At 31.4% G+C, this 18,632-nt stretch overlaps 1 protein-coding gene across 1 annotated transcript; it reads right to left on the bottom strand.

Moving 5' to 3' along the window:
- Positions 1–5,086: 5,086 nt before the first annotated feature.
- Positions 5,087–7,116, bottom strand: LOC143070791 (uncharacterized). The gene has a single exon (XM_076244930.1). It carries the CDS (start codon positions 6,768–6,770, stop codon positions 5,235–5,237), a length of 1,536 nt encoding a protein of 511 aa, XP_076101045.1. The 5' UTR covers positions 6,771–7,116; the 3' UTR covers positions 5,087–5,234.
- Positions 7,117–18,632: the final 11,516 nt, after the last annotated feature.

Below are 18,632 nucleotides of genomic sequence, written 5' to 3'. Positions count from 1 at the left end.
TTGACAATTTCCCCATTTCCTTTCTCCCTTTTATCAGATATTCGAGATATAAAATGAGATGTATTAATTTGTTTCTTGTGGTTGTGGTCAGTTATCCATGTCTTGCATGCAACAAATTTTCGCGTTTATCACTGCACGAACAAGTGTAATGCAAACTATGTCAATTTTGTTGGCTTATCTTCCATTTCGAGGTTAAAAAGTGTTAATTTGATTATCTGATCCAGCATCATGAGAAACTATCAAAACTGTGTTGATTTCAATGGCTTATATCAGAGCTTATATAATGAAATTGTATCGACTATAAATTTTATCATTGGTAACGATGTACATTCCGTTTATGCAACGGACGTTTGTGTTAAGATTTCTTCAATAATAAGTATGTTCCTTTGAGTAGATTTCGGTGGTATATTTAAAGAAAATTCTTGATTATTTATCGACAATCTATCATCACGATAAGGGCAATTTAATATTTAAATGCAATTCTGACGGATTTTTACTGAGTTTGCTCCAGGAACATGTCTGCCATTTAACGATCATAATTGTTGTCTATAGGAAAAGCTACAAACTGTCGATAAAATTAGTTTGCCGAAACATTAACATATATCATTTAGTAGAACATTAACAGCTCCAATCATCACAGCAGACTTTCAGTAAGCAAATATAAGAGGACTTTTTTGAGTTGCAGCAAATATATTTGCAATCAAATTAACCAAACAACCATTTAATTACATAGGACAAGATTTGTTTGATAATGTTGTGTTGAAGTGTAGTGTAAAGAGTTGATAAGTCAAAACTGACAACGGAAGGGACCATCAAAAGCACGGATTTTTTGTAAAACATTCAAAAGAATGTTTTACACTCCAAAAAAATAGTTCAACTATGTTCACATTTTCTATTATAAAAGTTCTTTTATAGTATGTAGGGAACTAGTTAAAAGCACATACAAATTAGTTGTAGAACACTTAATAGAATCCGAAACGACACGATTTCCGATCTATTCTAAATGGAGGACGACATTGTGTCCATTTTGCAAAATATTTTGAACCTTTCGGTCTTGAACTATATTGAGGTCTCCTGTAATAACATGACCATATGGGCCATATCTAAAACTCTACGATTCACTTTTTCAAGTTAGAGAAATATCATTTTTCTACATTGACGGCTGATGGTTCTGACGTATAATATAAAAAAACAGATAAACTCTGTTTTATGTATACGAAATCATATAAAGTTTTGTGTTATCAAAATAGGCATGTATAAAGATTTAAATGGTAGAGTCAATTAATATACTTGCTAATTTGATGAAAGCAATACATCTTTTAATACATTTAACTTTCAACAAGTGCCTTTTATGATCTTCGAGTTTATCAATACGTAGGAACAGTCAATGGTGACAGAAATCTTTAACTGTACTCGAATATTCCTAGAATGGGCTGAAGAATGAGAGTGTTTCACAGTTCTTGAAAATATCATGTGATTTACTTATAGGTGGTTTACCCAGTTTACACATACTAGTATTTTATACGCCTGGTTTGTAGCCTTCACTTGTTTTCAATTAATTGATTTATGACTTTTGAAGACCAGTATACATCTGTTGCCTATATTCAAATCGATGAATTAAATTACGTTTGGCATGATATCTTTTATTATATTGTCCGTTATCACTAGAAGATGTTTAAGAGATGTTCTTTGGTCTAAGTATATTGTATTTAGACCCAAAACCTAAACCGTTCTTAGGCAACATTTTTGTTGCTAGGTTGTTGCTTATCTAAGTTATTGTTAAACAAACAATTCTATTTTGAGTAATGCTATTTCTTATGAGAAAGCAATGCATAAGTGATAATTTGGCTATTGAATAAAACCTTTGCAAGGCAACCTTCCTTTTACTGGAACAACAAAAATCATTGATTTGTCTAGTTTCTATACAAAGGCTACATTTATCAATGATTTATATATAAACGTTTTTGGGAAGGGGCTAAAACGGCCCTTATCATACCTTGTCCTTAAAAAAGGTCGTACCTGCTCTATCCAAAATTTTATTTTACAGTGTAAAAATATTTGGAGAAATTATATCGAAATGATAGAAATGTATATAGACTGTCACTTTAATTATGGATAAGAGTGGTGAATAATACAGTCTTACACTTTCAGATCTAGACATACTAAATTTTGTCTTTTTCAAAGTGGACCAGATCACTACTTTACCTCATGTACAATTAGTATAGGCAGCTTTAAGATACCCGGACATGACAAACGTGAAACAATTCATTCGAGAAAAGAACTTCCCATAAATGATTTTTACTAACTACAATGATGGACAAAGGATTATATTTCCGATACGTAGTATTGATTTCCAATAATGAATACAAGTTAATGCTTACTTTTTATTTCCTTCTGCAGAATAGTTAAAACCCTGCAGTGCCCTCTAACACTTTGAATAGAAAATACTATATTATTACCGTTTGGACAATGAACAATGTGCAAAGTATAAATTGATTAAACCGTGTTTGCTTAACTTAAGTTACATTATACAATTGCACATCCGAGAAAAGGATCAAGCCAAGTAGCCCCAACAGAAGTTCAAGACAATTGTTTCATGGAAAAAACATTTTTAAGCGGAAGGTTTAACTAGTTATAAAACCAGGTTCAACCCAACAGTTTTTCGTAAAATGTCATGTATAAATTCAGGAATATGACAGTTATTATCAAATAATCTGTTTCTAGGTTTAACCCAACAGTTTTTCGTAAAATGTCATGTATAAATTCAGGAATATGACAGTTATTATCAAATAATCTGTTTCTATGTATGTTGACGTTTTATTTTGTTTCAGTTCAGTGTTTACGTTGTTCTGTTTTTTTTTCCTCTTGTAGTTGAATTTCCTCGTTTTTAGTTTGTAACCCGAATTTATTTTCTTTAACCGATTTATGACTTTTGAAGTTTTATAACCCCTGTAATATGAACTGGTCGGTTATGACCTAAACAATAATTCCTAGAGTATCAATCTTTACGAATATATAACATTTTTAATAAACGTTATTAGATTAACATAATACACAATTCAATATAAACTTAAGTGTTTCAGTATTTCAATATTTCAATCATTGTTCCGAAAGTACTACCAACAGACTATAACAATATACAATATTTAGTATTCCATAACATAACAAACAGTAGTCGATTCTTTGGAATATTAATGTTAGCTGGGAAGGTTCAGAGTGGAAATGTGACCAAAAATGAACTGGAAAACACATTTAACAACACAACAATTAATCGATTTCTAACTGGGGAAAAGGGGGGGGGGGGGTGGGCAAAATATCCTCCTATGCTATGGTTAGTGAATTATTCCTGTTACAATGCAGCTAGAAAAGCAGAAAACGTATTTTAATTACATGTTGTCAAAAGCAAGAATGGTAGAAGAAAAACCTTTGGGAGACATAAAGTCTCATGACAAGAATATATCTACACAGTTTTATTGTACCATAAGAAGCCGAATGTTGTTGTTCTTTTAAAAAAGACCAGAAGACAAGATGTTAACAAGTGCAAGACACCATCGGTATGATCTTAACCAATTAGAAAAAAAACCCGATACAATATAGTTCGAAGTAAAAGGCACTTGGATTACAAACGGGAATTAATTCATCCGAGAAGACCAAAAGCCTGATATAAGTTCAAATTTAAACCCCAAAAAGATATTAAAATAAATTATAAAAATCACTGTGCCACAGGATTCACATAGGGATATACAACTAAATGTGATGCACAAGCACAGCATTACTAAAAACTAAAAATGCTTTAAAGCACACAAGGAATTTTAAATATCTAAAAAAACTAGTCCAATTCTACTATATTCATTAGCCTATTTAACTCAGGAACCTCATTGGCGGTTGTCTTATACCCTATTAATAAATCATCATAGATACCAGGATTAAAAAAAATGTATTTAGGTCGAACGTGCGTTTCATCGTACAAAGACTTATTAGTGACGCCTGTTTACAAAAAAAGAAAAAGATCAAATAAAGTACGAAGTTGAAAAGCATTGAGGACCCAAAAATCCTAAAAGTTTTGCCATATACGACTTACGTAATCTATTCTGAGGCAGAAAAACCTTTTAACTATTTCAAAAATGTAAAGTTTTGTAAAAAGTTAACTCATAATTATGACCATATCAATGAAAATTCATGTCAGAACAAAAGTGTTGGCTACTGGGCTAGTGATATCCTCGGAGGAATACAATTCCAGCAGTAATGGTTTCGACCCAGTGGTTGTAAATAAACTCATCATAGATACCTGGATCGAAATTTTGTAGTTGCGCCAGATGCGCGTTTCGTCTACAAAATCTATGAAAAACATGATGCTGATTGCACATCTATTAAAGTTTTAAGGGGCTCCTGGGTATAAATCTTTTTTTTTCTAATATAGGATTTCCCTATATCATGTATACTTTTTTTTATAAATAAACTTTATCATATACTTAAAAGAAAAATGAAATAATAAAAATGGGGTCACCGTGCATTTAAGCTCGCAATCTGCCTCTGGAAAAAGATTACAGTTTTTTTAATGTCCATTTATTCTGTTGAGATAATAGGAGAAATAGAGGTAATATCGAAATAAAAAAATAACCTAATTACAGAAATCGCTTAAATTTTACAAGTATTTAGTTTATGTACAGCTTATTTGAAAACAATAATAAAAAATATAGGTCACCGATGAGTGAAAAAAGATGTTTCAAAATGAATGCCTAAAAATGGCATTTTTGCACCAAAGGAAGATAATTTGGAGCTTTTTTAATGATATAAACATTTTAAAAGTCTTGTGGGGTCAAACCGAATCGTTTTTGTGGTTGATTTTTGTACCATATCATAAAGTAATAACTAATAGTGTAATAAAATTTGTAATGACAAAATAAAGGTTTAATTTTTTGCTGAATTTTGTACCCACGAGCCACCTTAACTCGATTTTTTTTCATTTCTTTGGTTTTATTTATATCAGACGGTGTATAGCTTTGCGTTGTGTATCTATAAGCAAAATACGATGATCTTTTTATATTTTATTTGTTTTTATGTTGTTTTATAATTGTGGTTTCATTAATATATAACATATTTGTTCTTTTAATCATATAAGAAAACAACTTCTATTTTCAATTATCCAGCTTTTCAGTTTGATTCAAGTAAAGTTGACAATTTTGCATGGTTACAGTTTTCTGGAATTTACAATGTTTCGTTTTTGTTTTATTTTAACTGTTACTTTCATGATCATATTTGTACTTTTGGTGAAGAATGTAACGTCCTATTTCGGCAAACATATCGTTACCTCGCATAACACTCGCACGACTCTCCAATCCTGGAAATGGTTCAGGCCAAGGTACATGTACACTGTAAACGTCATCTAAAATCCAATTGAATTTCTTTGCTTGGGTTTTGAAATTCTCTTTAAACGACGGATGACAGGTTCGTTTTTGTGTATGACAGACAACTTGTAGCCGTGGTTCGATATGAACAGAATCAGGAAATTGTTCATATACTTTATAAGGTGAGAATATAGCATTGAACCACCAACTGTTAGTCTGAAAATATTTTAGATTTTCTTTCCAATGTTCAATGAATTCGCTTTTGGGTTTTGACATCATAACTCCGACTTGAATTGTGTCTGGATAGTATGTCCAAGGTATTATATCGAAAGAGACAACGGCAGCATAACCTTTCATAATTAAATCATCAACAGGCTTCACCCATACCCATATAACATCCCAATCGGTGTAGATTCCACCATACCGTAGTAATATGTCACATCTTGTGACGTCACTAGCTGCTGCCAAAAATCTAATTTTATTTCCATAAACATACTGCGGCTTATGTCTGTAGACAAAAATAACACGTGGATCTTTTGATATATTTTGCATATAATACCCAGTAAGGATGACATCACCATGTATGTATAGTTTTTCAGGATTAAGAATGGTTAGAACACTTCTTAGACTTAAGTAGTTTTGAAATGGTAGATCACTTGTTCCATACCATATCATGTGGACAATCTTTGGCATTACACTTTCAGAATGAGTTTTTGTATCAATGTCAGAATGTTCGTACAATATTTGTTTTGCTAAACGACCAAATGGCGATATCGAATTTATTACGTCTACTTGATTTAACGTTGGTACAATTAAACATTGTGAATTTCTACCAGTGTAAGTGTTTACATTTTCACACTTTATGCTATTGTTGAAAAAATAATTACTATGTTCTAGCAAATAACGGGTTTTAAACCTATATATACAGCTAGTGAATGTAGCGCTTTTTCTTTCTGTAAATATGAAACTAAGTTTCTTCATTTTGTCAAATGCCAATGAGAATCGTCGTTTCCTAAATGACCTCAGTGAAGATGTAGGAAAAACATTATTGGAGAAATAAATACCCCCTTTTTCTTGAAGTTCTTGAAATATGTACCCTAGAGTACACTCGTCATCACGGTCAGGGGTTCCTTCTACGGTTAACACGTAAAAACCTGGTATAGCATTCTTAAGAAGTCCAAGCCACATATTATAATCATTATATTTTTCCCAACGAAGGGAAGGGTCAGCCTTTTCACCGGTATTGATAACAGATTCAATATTATCATAAATTGTCGTGAGAACTATGATGTCCGGTTTTAATGTTCTCCATATCGTGAGGATACTGAGATAAACATTGAAAGGAATCGTGTATCTTTTACACCATGAAAAGTACACAGTATTTGGAACGAAGTTACCTTCAAGATCGTCTGCAGCATTCATTGTATCGTAAATATAATTTTCTGGTGAAATATGTATTCCTTTGATCTTTCCCAAATATCTGTTCCTATCAAATGTAAATGATCTGTTATATTGTGTTTTGACTTTAAAAACGTTTCCAAACTTCGAATTATATAGGAAAAGAACGAAAAGACACAATAACAATATACAAATGACATATCTTAATGGAAAGCGGCATTTTATTCTGAAACAAAATAAGTAAGTAATTATAAAGCGCAAATAAACATTTTTGATTTTAAAACAGAGGTAATTTGACAGTAAAAAAAACAGCTTCAGAAAATACTCGGTGACCTATTATTTTTATTATATTTTTGAACATATCGTGCACATTTTCATCTTACACTCACTCACTCATCCTCTTCGTGCCTGTCAGCACATAAGGCCTCAACCTTATTTTCATCTTAACTGGAGAGTATTTGGTTCGGTACCCTGTGATATAATTACCTAATATTCTTGTATATATATATCTCGTTTTAAAACTTGTCGTAGATGCAAAATATAGAATTGTCTCATTGGCATTCATACCACATTTTCTTATACTATTATCTATTTATTGGAATAAAGGCTGTGACATTTTCTAGGACACTATTTCTTAAATAATAGGACATTTTTATACAGATGATATTCTGATAGATGGAATAGATTTAAAGATTTGAATTATATGACAACAAAAAATGGTCATCAAGCCCGAACTGATATACATTATAATTGTTGGGTAATTTACGAATAGTTAAAAAATCCTCTTCCATAACAAACTAACGTGCACATTTTGAACAGATATATCATGTTAAGGAGGGGTATTAGCGAAAAATACCAGTCGAGAGAATGTTAAATTTCACGAGCCGTAAGGCGAAGGAAATTCATTCTCAAGACTGGTATTTTTCGCAAATACCCCTCAATAACATGATATATCTGTTTAATTACACCGAATGTTAATGTACTAAAACGCATTGATGATCGTGACGTTACAAGCGTCCAGTCGGATAGAGTATTTTTTGGCAAATACCACGGCAGAGAGGGTAAAAAAGGCATATCCTTTTAGCAAATACCCCGGCGGCGTTAAAAATGAACGATATTCATTTGATAACAGTAAATTGGTGAAAAATACACTGGCTATTAACCAATCAAAACCCCGGATTCTTACATAAGGTGTAATTATGGATGAAATATTTATCCCATGATTTTTCTCAAATATGGGTTCCTATATGATGTTAATGGTCTATGTTATTTTGTTTTGACTCCAACAATGTCTACCAACTTCGTATTATCAGTAAAAACAACTAAAATACATTACATCAAGAATTCGACCTGATCGGTTATGAATAATACAACCGATCGAGTACATGTTAAAGAATCAAAATCTACTTATGATACTAAATTAATTCCTTATGCTAGTATATCTCTTACAAAACTAAATAGATTTGATAAATATTATTTGCTATCGAACAATCTGATCTAAGCTGAGGAGTATTTGGTGTGCACCCTTGTGAAATAATTAAATTTACCTCATAGTCTTTCTTGCAAATCTCGTTTTAGAATTTGTGATGAAGGCCAACTATAAATTGTCTTCATCAACTAAGACTTTTATTCAGGTATTGATTACATGAGCCAAAAATTTAAAACAAAAAACAGGTAAAAGAGCTTTGAAATACGCAATATATAAACGCAAGGTGTGCACTGAATTGGAATAATCGAACAATGAATATATAATGCTTAACATCTTTTCTTAATGTTATTACATGAATTCTTTCAAAAATAAATGTACATTTGTACAATGTACAAGCACATTAGGTTTATGGTCTATTTTCTATTTTAGTGAAATAAATGAAATTGACAGTCTTAACATTCTATTCAAGTCAAATCTTGCAACAAGAATGGCCAACGTAGATACAAGTATCTTGTCTTAGGGAGGGATAAATCATACTTTTATATAAGCTTTGGATATCAAATATTTTGGCCACGAGCATCACTGAAGAGACATGTATTGTCGAAATGCGCATCTGGTGCAAGAAAATTGGTACCGTTAATTCTATTACTACCACTGGGTCGATGCCTCTGCTGGTGGACTATTAGTCCCCGAGGGTATCACCACCCCAGTAGCCAGTACTTCGGTACTGGCATGAAAATACGGATTTTTTGTGTTATTAAAATTTACTGTTACAAAATTATAGAAATTATTATAAATCAAGGAATGTATCTCCCTCATGAAAAGCTCTGATTCCTTTCACGGATTTGGCTATATTTTTTGGACCTTTTGGATTATAGCTCTTCATCTTTTATATAAGCTTTGGATTTCAAATATTTTGGCCACGAGCATCACTGAAGAGACATGTATTGTCGAAATGCGCATCTGGTGCAAGAAAATTGGTACCGTTAATTTTATTGTAAAGAATCACTCTGATTCAAACAAAAAATTCTCTGAAACCGATATTATCAAGATGCTTGATTTCTTGATCATGTTGATTAAGAACATATTTGTAACGTTCGGAGGACGTGTTTTTCAACAGACTGTCGGCATCCCAATGGGAATAAACTGTGCCCCTCTACTTGCCGACTTGTTTATTTATTATTATGAGGCTGACTTCATGCAGGAACTTCTTAGGAAGAAAGATAAGATGTTAGCAATATCCTTTAACTCTACTTTCCGCTATATAGATTACGTTCTTTCACTAAACAATTCAAAATTTGGTGACTATGTGGAACGCATCTATCCCATCGAATTGGAGATAAAGGATACTACAGATACAGTTAAGTCGGCTTCATATCTTGACTTACATCTAGAAATTGACAATGAGGGTCGGTTGAAAACAAAACTTTACGACAAAAGAGATGATTTCAGCTTTCCAATTGTGAACTTTCCATTTCCAAGTAGCAACATTCCAGCAGCACCTGCATACGGGGTATATATCTCCCCATTGATACGATATTCCCGTGCTTGTATTTCCTATCATGATTTTCTTGATAGAGGGTTACTGCTCACAAGGAAGCTATTAAACCAAGAGTTCCAAATGGTGAAGTTGAAATCATCCCTTCGTAAATTTTACGGACGCCATCACGAGTTGGTTGACCGTTATGGAATAACCGTTTCCTTACGTCGTAACTACAATCCTCTTCCCTTTCATGAATGTGACCTACCGAATTAGACTATTTACCGGATTTGTAATCACATAAGCAACACGACTGGTGCCACATGTAGAGCAGGATCTGCTTACCCTTCCGGAGCACCTGAGATCACCCCTAGTTTTTGGTGGGGTTCGTGTTGTTTATTCTTTAGTTTTCTATGTTGTGTCATGTGTACTATTGTTTTTCTGTTTATCTTTTTCATTTTTAGCCATGGCGTTGTCAGTTTGTTTTAGATTTATGTGTTTGACTGTCCCTTTGGTATCTTGCGTCCCTCTTATTTTAACACCAATATATAAAGATTTCCTCTCTAAAATATGTTCTTGTCACATTGTTTAATTTTGATTAGTATAAATTTATTATTGGGCCATTAACGTCTTTTTTGCCTTTATAAAACTGTCACCATGTTGGTAGTGAAAAATCTTGAAATGGCGTTTATGGTTTTACAACGTGACGATGTTACGCTATTTGTGTTACAAAGAACATAATTTTCACTTTAATATGCATACACAAAAAAATAAAAGACAAAGAGAGTGAGGCTGTGATTATTTTACATATTCATTAATTTACAAATTAATCAGGCAACATTTTCATATAAATGAAAAATCTATGCACAAGGGGAAGCTTATTGAGTTTGACAAAGTATTCGGTAGATTTTACGTACATTCTACAAAAATGTTGAACTATTTAATTTAAGCACGTATATCTACTTAATGAATTATTTTTTCACTTTTAGTTAATATTTTAGTTTTGAAACATGCCAAATGTGTATGCAAAATATTAGCAGAATCTATGACCTAGCACATTTACTCTTTCCTGATGGTAGGGTATAGATTTGGTTTACTTTTATAAATTGTTACTTGGATGAAGAGTTGTCTCATTGGCACTCATACCACATCTTCCTATATCTATTGATAACTCTTTTCACATTTAATGTGCATAAACAAATGAAACAAAATAAAATCTTTGTAACGAAAAACGAATAATGAGACAAAACCCCTAAAAACGGTAAAAACCCCGATTTGGTATATTATAATTGCTAGGTATTTGTTTAATAATCATGAATAGCATATGAAATCCCCTTCCGTACAACAACAAAAAAAAACAACGCGCTCATTTTTGAGAAAATGTATAACTAAAACTATGGCGAAGTGTTATATTTGCCTAACGTAGACACATACTAAAAGACCGAAGCACTAAGACGTGACTGTTCCATGAAGAGGTCAGCAGCATTCACTTTATCGTGAATACGATTTTCTGATGATATTTTTATCCCTTGATCTTTCCCAAATATGTGTTCTTATCTTATATTAATGGTCTGTGATATTGTGTTTTGACTTTTTAAAACGTTTTCGCAACTTTTTATTATCAATAAAACAACAAAAAGACATTACCTTATGCATTCGACCTGCTCGTTGTAAATAATACAACCGATTGAGTACATGTTAAAGATGAAAAATTAAGTTATGATACGAAATTATTTTCCTGTGCTATTATCTCTTTCAAAACTAAAACATTTTTATTTGATACTGCATAATTTGATCTCAGCTGGAGAGTATTTGGTTTGCACCCCTGAGAAATAATTAAATTTACCTCATAAAATTTAGAATGGTAATGGGGAATGTGTCAAAGAGACAACAACCCAACCATAGAGCAGACAACAGACAAAAGCCACCAATGGGTCTTCAATGTAGCGAGAAACTCATAGTCTTTCAAATCTCATAGTTTACACTCTTGCAAATCTCGTTTTAGAACTTGAACTTGTCATGAAGGCAATTATATATGCATATATTAAATAGGTGATTTCACAGATGTTATGAGAATTTTGTGTAACATAACTGTGCTATGTTAACCTTGGACAAACAATTAAAGATATAATGCCTTTATCTTTTTGTTTTAAAGTTATTGCATGAATTCTTTCAAAAATAAATGTACATTTGTTTAAAAAGCACACTAGATTAATGGTCTATTTTCTATTTTAGTGAAATCTTCAATACCAATATATAATTAATTGGTGAACTACAATTACCACAACGAACTTGCATTCAGGTTTAGGATGCTACTTTTATAGTTTATTTTGAAAATGATTTTTTTGCGACTGTCATACAAGGGAGACTTTTGGCTAGCTATAAAACCAGGTTAAATTCACAATGTTCTACATACAAAAATGCTGGTATCAAGTCAGGAATATGACTGTCAATGCGTTTGCTGTGCCTGAGCTTTTTGCCATTTAATATTACTTTCCGTTTTGAAATTTCCTCGGTGTTCAGTACTTTTGTGATTTTTCTTTTTGCATATTCCTGATTACCAAAATTGAATAAAGTTATCCTTAAGTTTCTATTATGAAATCCATATTGATATATATATCCCTCGTTAATATATGTAGCTTATGTGTGTGTGTATATTCTACATTTCCTAGAGGTATAGGAGGAGGGTTTAACCTCGCCGCAGCTCTCAAGTCAGGAGCTTCTGGCCTTTGTAAGTCTTTTATTGTTTTAAATTTTAGTTCATTTCTATGTTTTGAAGTTTGGTGTGAAGTCCATTTTTTTTAAACTAGTACACGTTTTGTTTCAGAGGCAAGCTGAAGACCACATCCGGATGCTGGATTTTTCTCGATGCATTGAAAACCAACTGGTAGTCCTCGGCTGTTTTGGTCGGGTCGTTGTCTCTATTGAAGTCAAGAATAAATATTTGATAAGTTGAAAAGTTGTAGTGATTCCAATTTTGTTTAATTGCTTAATTCTGGAAATTTCCCATAAATAATGGTCAAAATTATTATCGTACCTGTTTTAAAAAAAAAATAGATGTGGCTGACCCTAAAAACTACCGTGAAATTTCTTAAGTATCTCATGTTGAAAAATGCTTCACCTCGTAGCTGAATACAAGGTTGCTACAATGGAGTTAAAAGAATTATGTGTTGTCAGAGGCACAATATGGTTTCCGTCTTGAATTTTGAACAATCGATGCCGTCTTTGCTCTTTTTTCTCTTATCACTTTTTTTTTAAGATAGGGTAAATTTTCATACTTTGCTTTGTAGCTGACACTAGATACAGCTTTTGATGGTATCATGCATTACAAATTATGGCAAAAGTTTGTCAGATGCGTAATAAATGGTATGATATTAATTGTCATTAAATCTATTTATAGCAAATTAAAAGCATGTGGAAAACTTGAGAAATATTTTCTTAATTCTTTTAATGTACAGTTGGTCTAATGCAAGGGGAATCCGTATCCCCCTTGCTGTATTTATTATATACCAATGATATGGAAATAGAACTTATAACACAGAATTATAAATCATGTGAACTTAAAATGTTAAATCTGTATTTGTTTATGTACGCTCACGATATTGTTTTATTTAGTGAAAGTATAACTGATCTACAAAAGATGATCGATACTGTAATAAAATTAACGGTATCAATTTTCCTGCAACAGATGCGCATTTCGACAATACATGTCTCTTCAGTGATGCTCGTGGCCAAAATATTTGAAATCCAAAGCTTATATAAAAGATGAAGAGCTATAATCCAAAAGGTCCAAAAAGTATAGCCAAATCCGTGAAAGGAATCAGAGCTTTGAATGAGGGAGATACATTCCTTAATTTATAACAATTTCTATCATTTTGTAACAGCAAATTTTAATAACACAAAAAAAAAATCAAAAAAATCCGTATTTTCATGCCAGTACCGAAGTACTGGCTACTGGGCTGGTGATACCCTCTGTAAAAGTTTATTCACATAAGTATGATTTGTACATAAGTTTATCAAAAATCAAAAATGTAGGTTTTAAGAAACAGAGGTAAAATTAGACCAGATTAGCTATGGTATATAAATTGAAAAGCTATTGATACATGTTATGAGTTTGTGTATTGAGGAATTTTGATTTATTATACTGTTAAGTTTGCAATACCCAAAAGAAACTATCAGAACAGGGTAAAAAGACTGTTATAGCAAATTAAAAGCATGTGGAAAACTTGAGAAATATTTTCTTAATTCTTTTAATGTACAGTTGGTCTAATGCAATTTGTTGCCATTTTGCTGTCATTATGTTATACTTACAAATAAAGAAAGAGTTCATTTGTATTTTTCCAAACGTAATCTTGAAGTCAAAATGAGTGTTTTATTGTGAATTGCTATGATGAGATGTATGAAATAAGTTGTATTAAAAAAGAATGATAAACAAAACAGGTGTTGTAAAATTAGAAGTCTTTTGTTTAGTTATTGATTTAACTATGTTTGGTTAAGCCAAAGTTTGTAAAGACTTTTTTCTAGCACAATTAAAAGAAAGATTGACTGGAGCATTCATTAGTAAATAACCGAGTCTTTTTGAGAATTCAAATAAATGCCATTTGTATATATATTTATATTAATAGTACAAACGCATTGCAATTGTATTTAGCTATAAAGAAGTAGGTTCGGTAAGGCCCTGAAATTGCCCTCTTATTTAGCTTATATTTCAAATAAGGATTTATTGACCAATATCACAATGCATCATAGATAATATAGCGACTAGATATGAAACACTCTGCGCTCTGTTTCCTTGTCTTAAATATGGTTGAAATCCAGCCTATTTTTCAAATTTCGCCAAAATCTCTAATCTAAACCTATTTGGGATGTAAAAATGAACACTTTAGAATAAAACTTTGACACAAGTAGTTCTTTTGGAGTTCCACACATGTCTTTAAGTCAATTTAAATTTGTGTTATCTTGTAATATAGTACTTTATAATCGAGGCCAAATGTGGCCCTTACCGAACTGACGACTTTGTAAATATAGTAAATCAGCTCATAAATTAATCATAGAAACAATTAAGGACATTGAAGATGAATATTATTTTATACTTGCATGTCAAAAATATAGTCAAATCCGAGAAAAGTATAAAAAAATATTAATAGAGAAATCAATTTCCATACAAACTTATCCAGTCGTTATTTGTCAGAAATATAAAAGAATCAAATAACTTAGGTATATTTTTTAAATCAGCAGAAAAAATTTAATTGCATTATATACCATATTTGTTCTCACTTTGTTTAGGTATATCATTCTCCGCTCGTATTTCGTATTATGTATTATATTTTATTTTATAAACTCATAGATATTTGTATATACACATGGAAAAAAGTATTGCAACAACGAATTGAAACTCAAATTAAAAAAAAACCACACTCTATATTGTGTTGTGATATAATTTATTGAAATAGAACTAGTTCAACGTTATTCAAATCTCTCCTGAGTTAAATCAATAAATGATGACTCGATAAGTTATAATCTGCACACGAATTTACTGTAAACAATAACAGATGTTTTTTAACCTCATTGTTTTCGACACTTTAAATAACTAAGTTTGTAAAGTTATGTGATTGCCACCATGTACTAGGTCCACCACAACTATCAACTGCAGCAATATGGCATATTATCATCATAAGAGAAGTAGGTATGTCTTTGCGACACGTATTGTTGGTCATCACCATTCCACTATAAGTTGTTTAATGAATTAAAATCAGGCAAAAATTGATGTTAAAGACCTACAGAGATCAGGAAGACCCCCTATAACTTCAGCAAGGGAAAACCAAGCCGTAGAAAGGTTGGTTAGTAGAAAACCCTTTGCAAACAGTACAAACCTAGTGGTTGCCTTACAGGAGACTTTAAACAAGAACTGTTCGAAATCGACTCATCACTACTGCGTTTCATACATGTACGAATAGACCATTTCGAGGACATTTACTTACGAACAGACATAAAATTAGCATCTTGAAGGAAGATCAACTGGTCCGATGAAAGTCGGTTTATCTTTTTTGGCCTATTCGAAGCCCGGATTTGATCCATATCGAGCATAAATGGAACCTTTATTGGCGTTAAATGCGCGAAAGGTCACCCCTAGTTCAAATACTTCGCGAAAAAAACAATGCTCATTATCAGGAATGGTTGCGGTTACTTCATCAACAAATTCGTCGATGGATGGCGGGTATAAAATGACGTTAAGATGCAGTTACTGTGTGAATAGAGGCTGCACCAAATATTGATTCTTTGGTGTGCAACGATCAACCATGATGTGAAGAATCATGTTAAGATTTATTTTAAAAATGTCTGACATTGTAAAGATCGATTACAGTAAAATGTAAAATGCATTTTTTTTGTACAAACATTACTTCATTTTGTTTCAATGCTTATGTTATCATTATTTTTGTACAAACATTACTTCATTTTGTTTCAATGCTTATGTTATCATTATTTTTGTACAAACATTACTTCATTTTGTTTCAATGCTTATGTTATCATTAACAATGTTTCAATAGATTATACAAATATCTGATCATATTCTATCCAAAAAGGAGGCTGCTTTTTGAAGGTTTAAAAAATCAAGATGTTGCTATTTTTGTTCCCATGTGTATATTATGTAACTCTTGCAAAGAGTCTTATATTGACGCATTTAGAATTATTATTAGTATCCTATAACCTGTATTGTTTTTTAAATTTAGTATTATTATATGTTAACACATTTCCATTCTCAATGTTATTTTAACAATTCATATAAATGATGAGGAATCGATCATCTAAACAGTCTAAACCGAATATTTTATACGTACTTGTATGTGTATTTTTTTGTAGTTATATAGGAAATATTCCTCGCACAGTATATACAATATAGTTGCATATTAATTGCTTCAAATGAAATATAATTTTACAAAATCTCAACTGTATTCTTACAAGGACATCTAAATTTTCAAACTCCAAAATTTCTGATCCAAATTATTTCATTGGTTCTACTTTTTTGTTTTAAACAAACCAATTTGACATTCAATATATAAGTTATTTCTCCTACATTTCTTCAATAATCCATACATAGCTTCAGCTGATTGTTCTACAAGATACTTTTTTGTAGACAGGAATGATTCACTCTTACAAAAGAATGTATTAGAAATGGCATGTACAACAACTAGATTCAAAATGTCTTTGTTAACAACCGGACTTCTAGAACTCTAGATATATTGATATCATTTCTAAAGTCTAACATTTTTCAAATTTTTATGGTTTAATTGTAACTTGAATGTTTCTATCATATTCATTTGATTTGTACATTCATGCCCAATCACTTCCGAAACTAGTGAAATTGTTGAATGACTATCTGAGTACAATTAGATGAATTTAAGTATTTCAATAGATGATCTGTGTTGAAAGTACAATATACTACACTCAATTTGTTCTAATGGATTTCCTAGCTCTGTCATTTCCAATTATATCATTCCACATATTTTAAAACATTAATATTTTTCTCCTGGATTTAAACTCCTAAATTAGAACTAATTATATTTTTACGGATATACAATTCATCTAAAATTTTCAATATCAGTTGGTTCCGTGATAATATCAATATTATTAACACAATAATCTTCTGTATTATGATTTTCTATAAAATCCCTTAATTTTCTTGGGCATTAAAATCTCCAACTAAACAAGTCGGATTTGTATTTTTATTTATATATAGTTTTAAATGTTACTCATTAAAGGTCTCAAACGACGAATATGAACTATTTCAGGCGGCACTTAAACACTTACAAATTTAACATTTTCAGGTAAATCCAAACTTGTTTATCGATAATGAACCAATGAACAAATTGACAGTTTAATTAAAGTTTTAATGTAGATTTTATACACATAGACAATACCACCTAACTTGATTATGAATTAATTTCGACTTTTATAATGAAAGGATAAAATCTTTGCGTTGTATTTCATCGAGCTAATCTAATTTGTTTTCTGTTAAACATATTAAGTCATAACACGTTTAGGTTGCACTTTGTAAATACACCTGTTTGACAAACCACACCTCTTTTATGAATATATCTAATATTCATTAATATTTGTTTCAATTTTTGTACTGGTTCCCAGGTATGCTTAAGTTTCATGTCATAGAGACAGATCTTGGGAATGTCATCAGTATAAATTGACCAAAATATTAAAACAAAAGTAAAGGGAGAGGTACTACACAATCTAAGTTTAAACTCTCAGAAGAGCAGCCATATACACAGTGTAGCTACTATTCTGTACGCTATCCGGAAGTCGCGATTTTCGAAGCGAGAACTTTTTGGATAGCATGTGAAATTTGATGGATATACTGAATTAAACGGTAAGTGGATCATCTGTACATTGCTGAATGATTAATTCAGCTGACATCGATATTCTCAAATGGTTTAGAATTAAATTTAGCACATTCATTATTCGTATCTCTGTCTTAATCAATAGATTTTCAAGTGCATCACTAAGGACAATCAGTCTGTGAACCTAAAAACAATCTTTTTACCCTCTTAGTGTACAAATTAACGTAAATACCAGACTTAATTAACTAAATGAAATATATTTCAAGTGGTGGTAAAAGTTTCAACCAGATCTTTGAAGCCAGAAATAAGAAAATAACACTTGTTTGAATTTCTCACTGTACGATCAGTCTCGCTTGTATATTTTGAAACTGTATGATCAGTCGTTATTTCACTGTATTCTAGTAGTGATTTCAAAGTTATTTACGATACATTTAGAAGGTGTCATTTTTCTAAATAACACAAATATATTTCAATAAATTCACATCCTGAAAACTTATATGAAACATGTTTAGCTTAATAGGGTGTACTCGACTTACTACATTCAGTATAAGGATGTTAAATGTTGTTAAAATCTTTATTTCACTGTATTCTAGTAGTGATTGCAAAGTTATTTACGATACATTTAG

Source organism: Mytilus galloprovincialis, chromosome 4 (assembly GCF_965363235.1).
Source record: "Mytilus galloprovincialis chromosome 4, xbMytGall1.hap1.1, whole genome shotgun sequence".
Classification (NCBI taxonomy): Eukaryota; Metazoa; Mollusca; class Bivalvia; order Mytilida; family Mytilidae; genus Mytilus; species Mytilus galloprovincialis.
The sequence above is the reverse complement of the archived record's forward strand: the minus strand, read 5'-3'. Positions and strand labels throughout refer to the sequence as shown.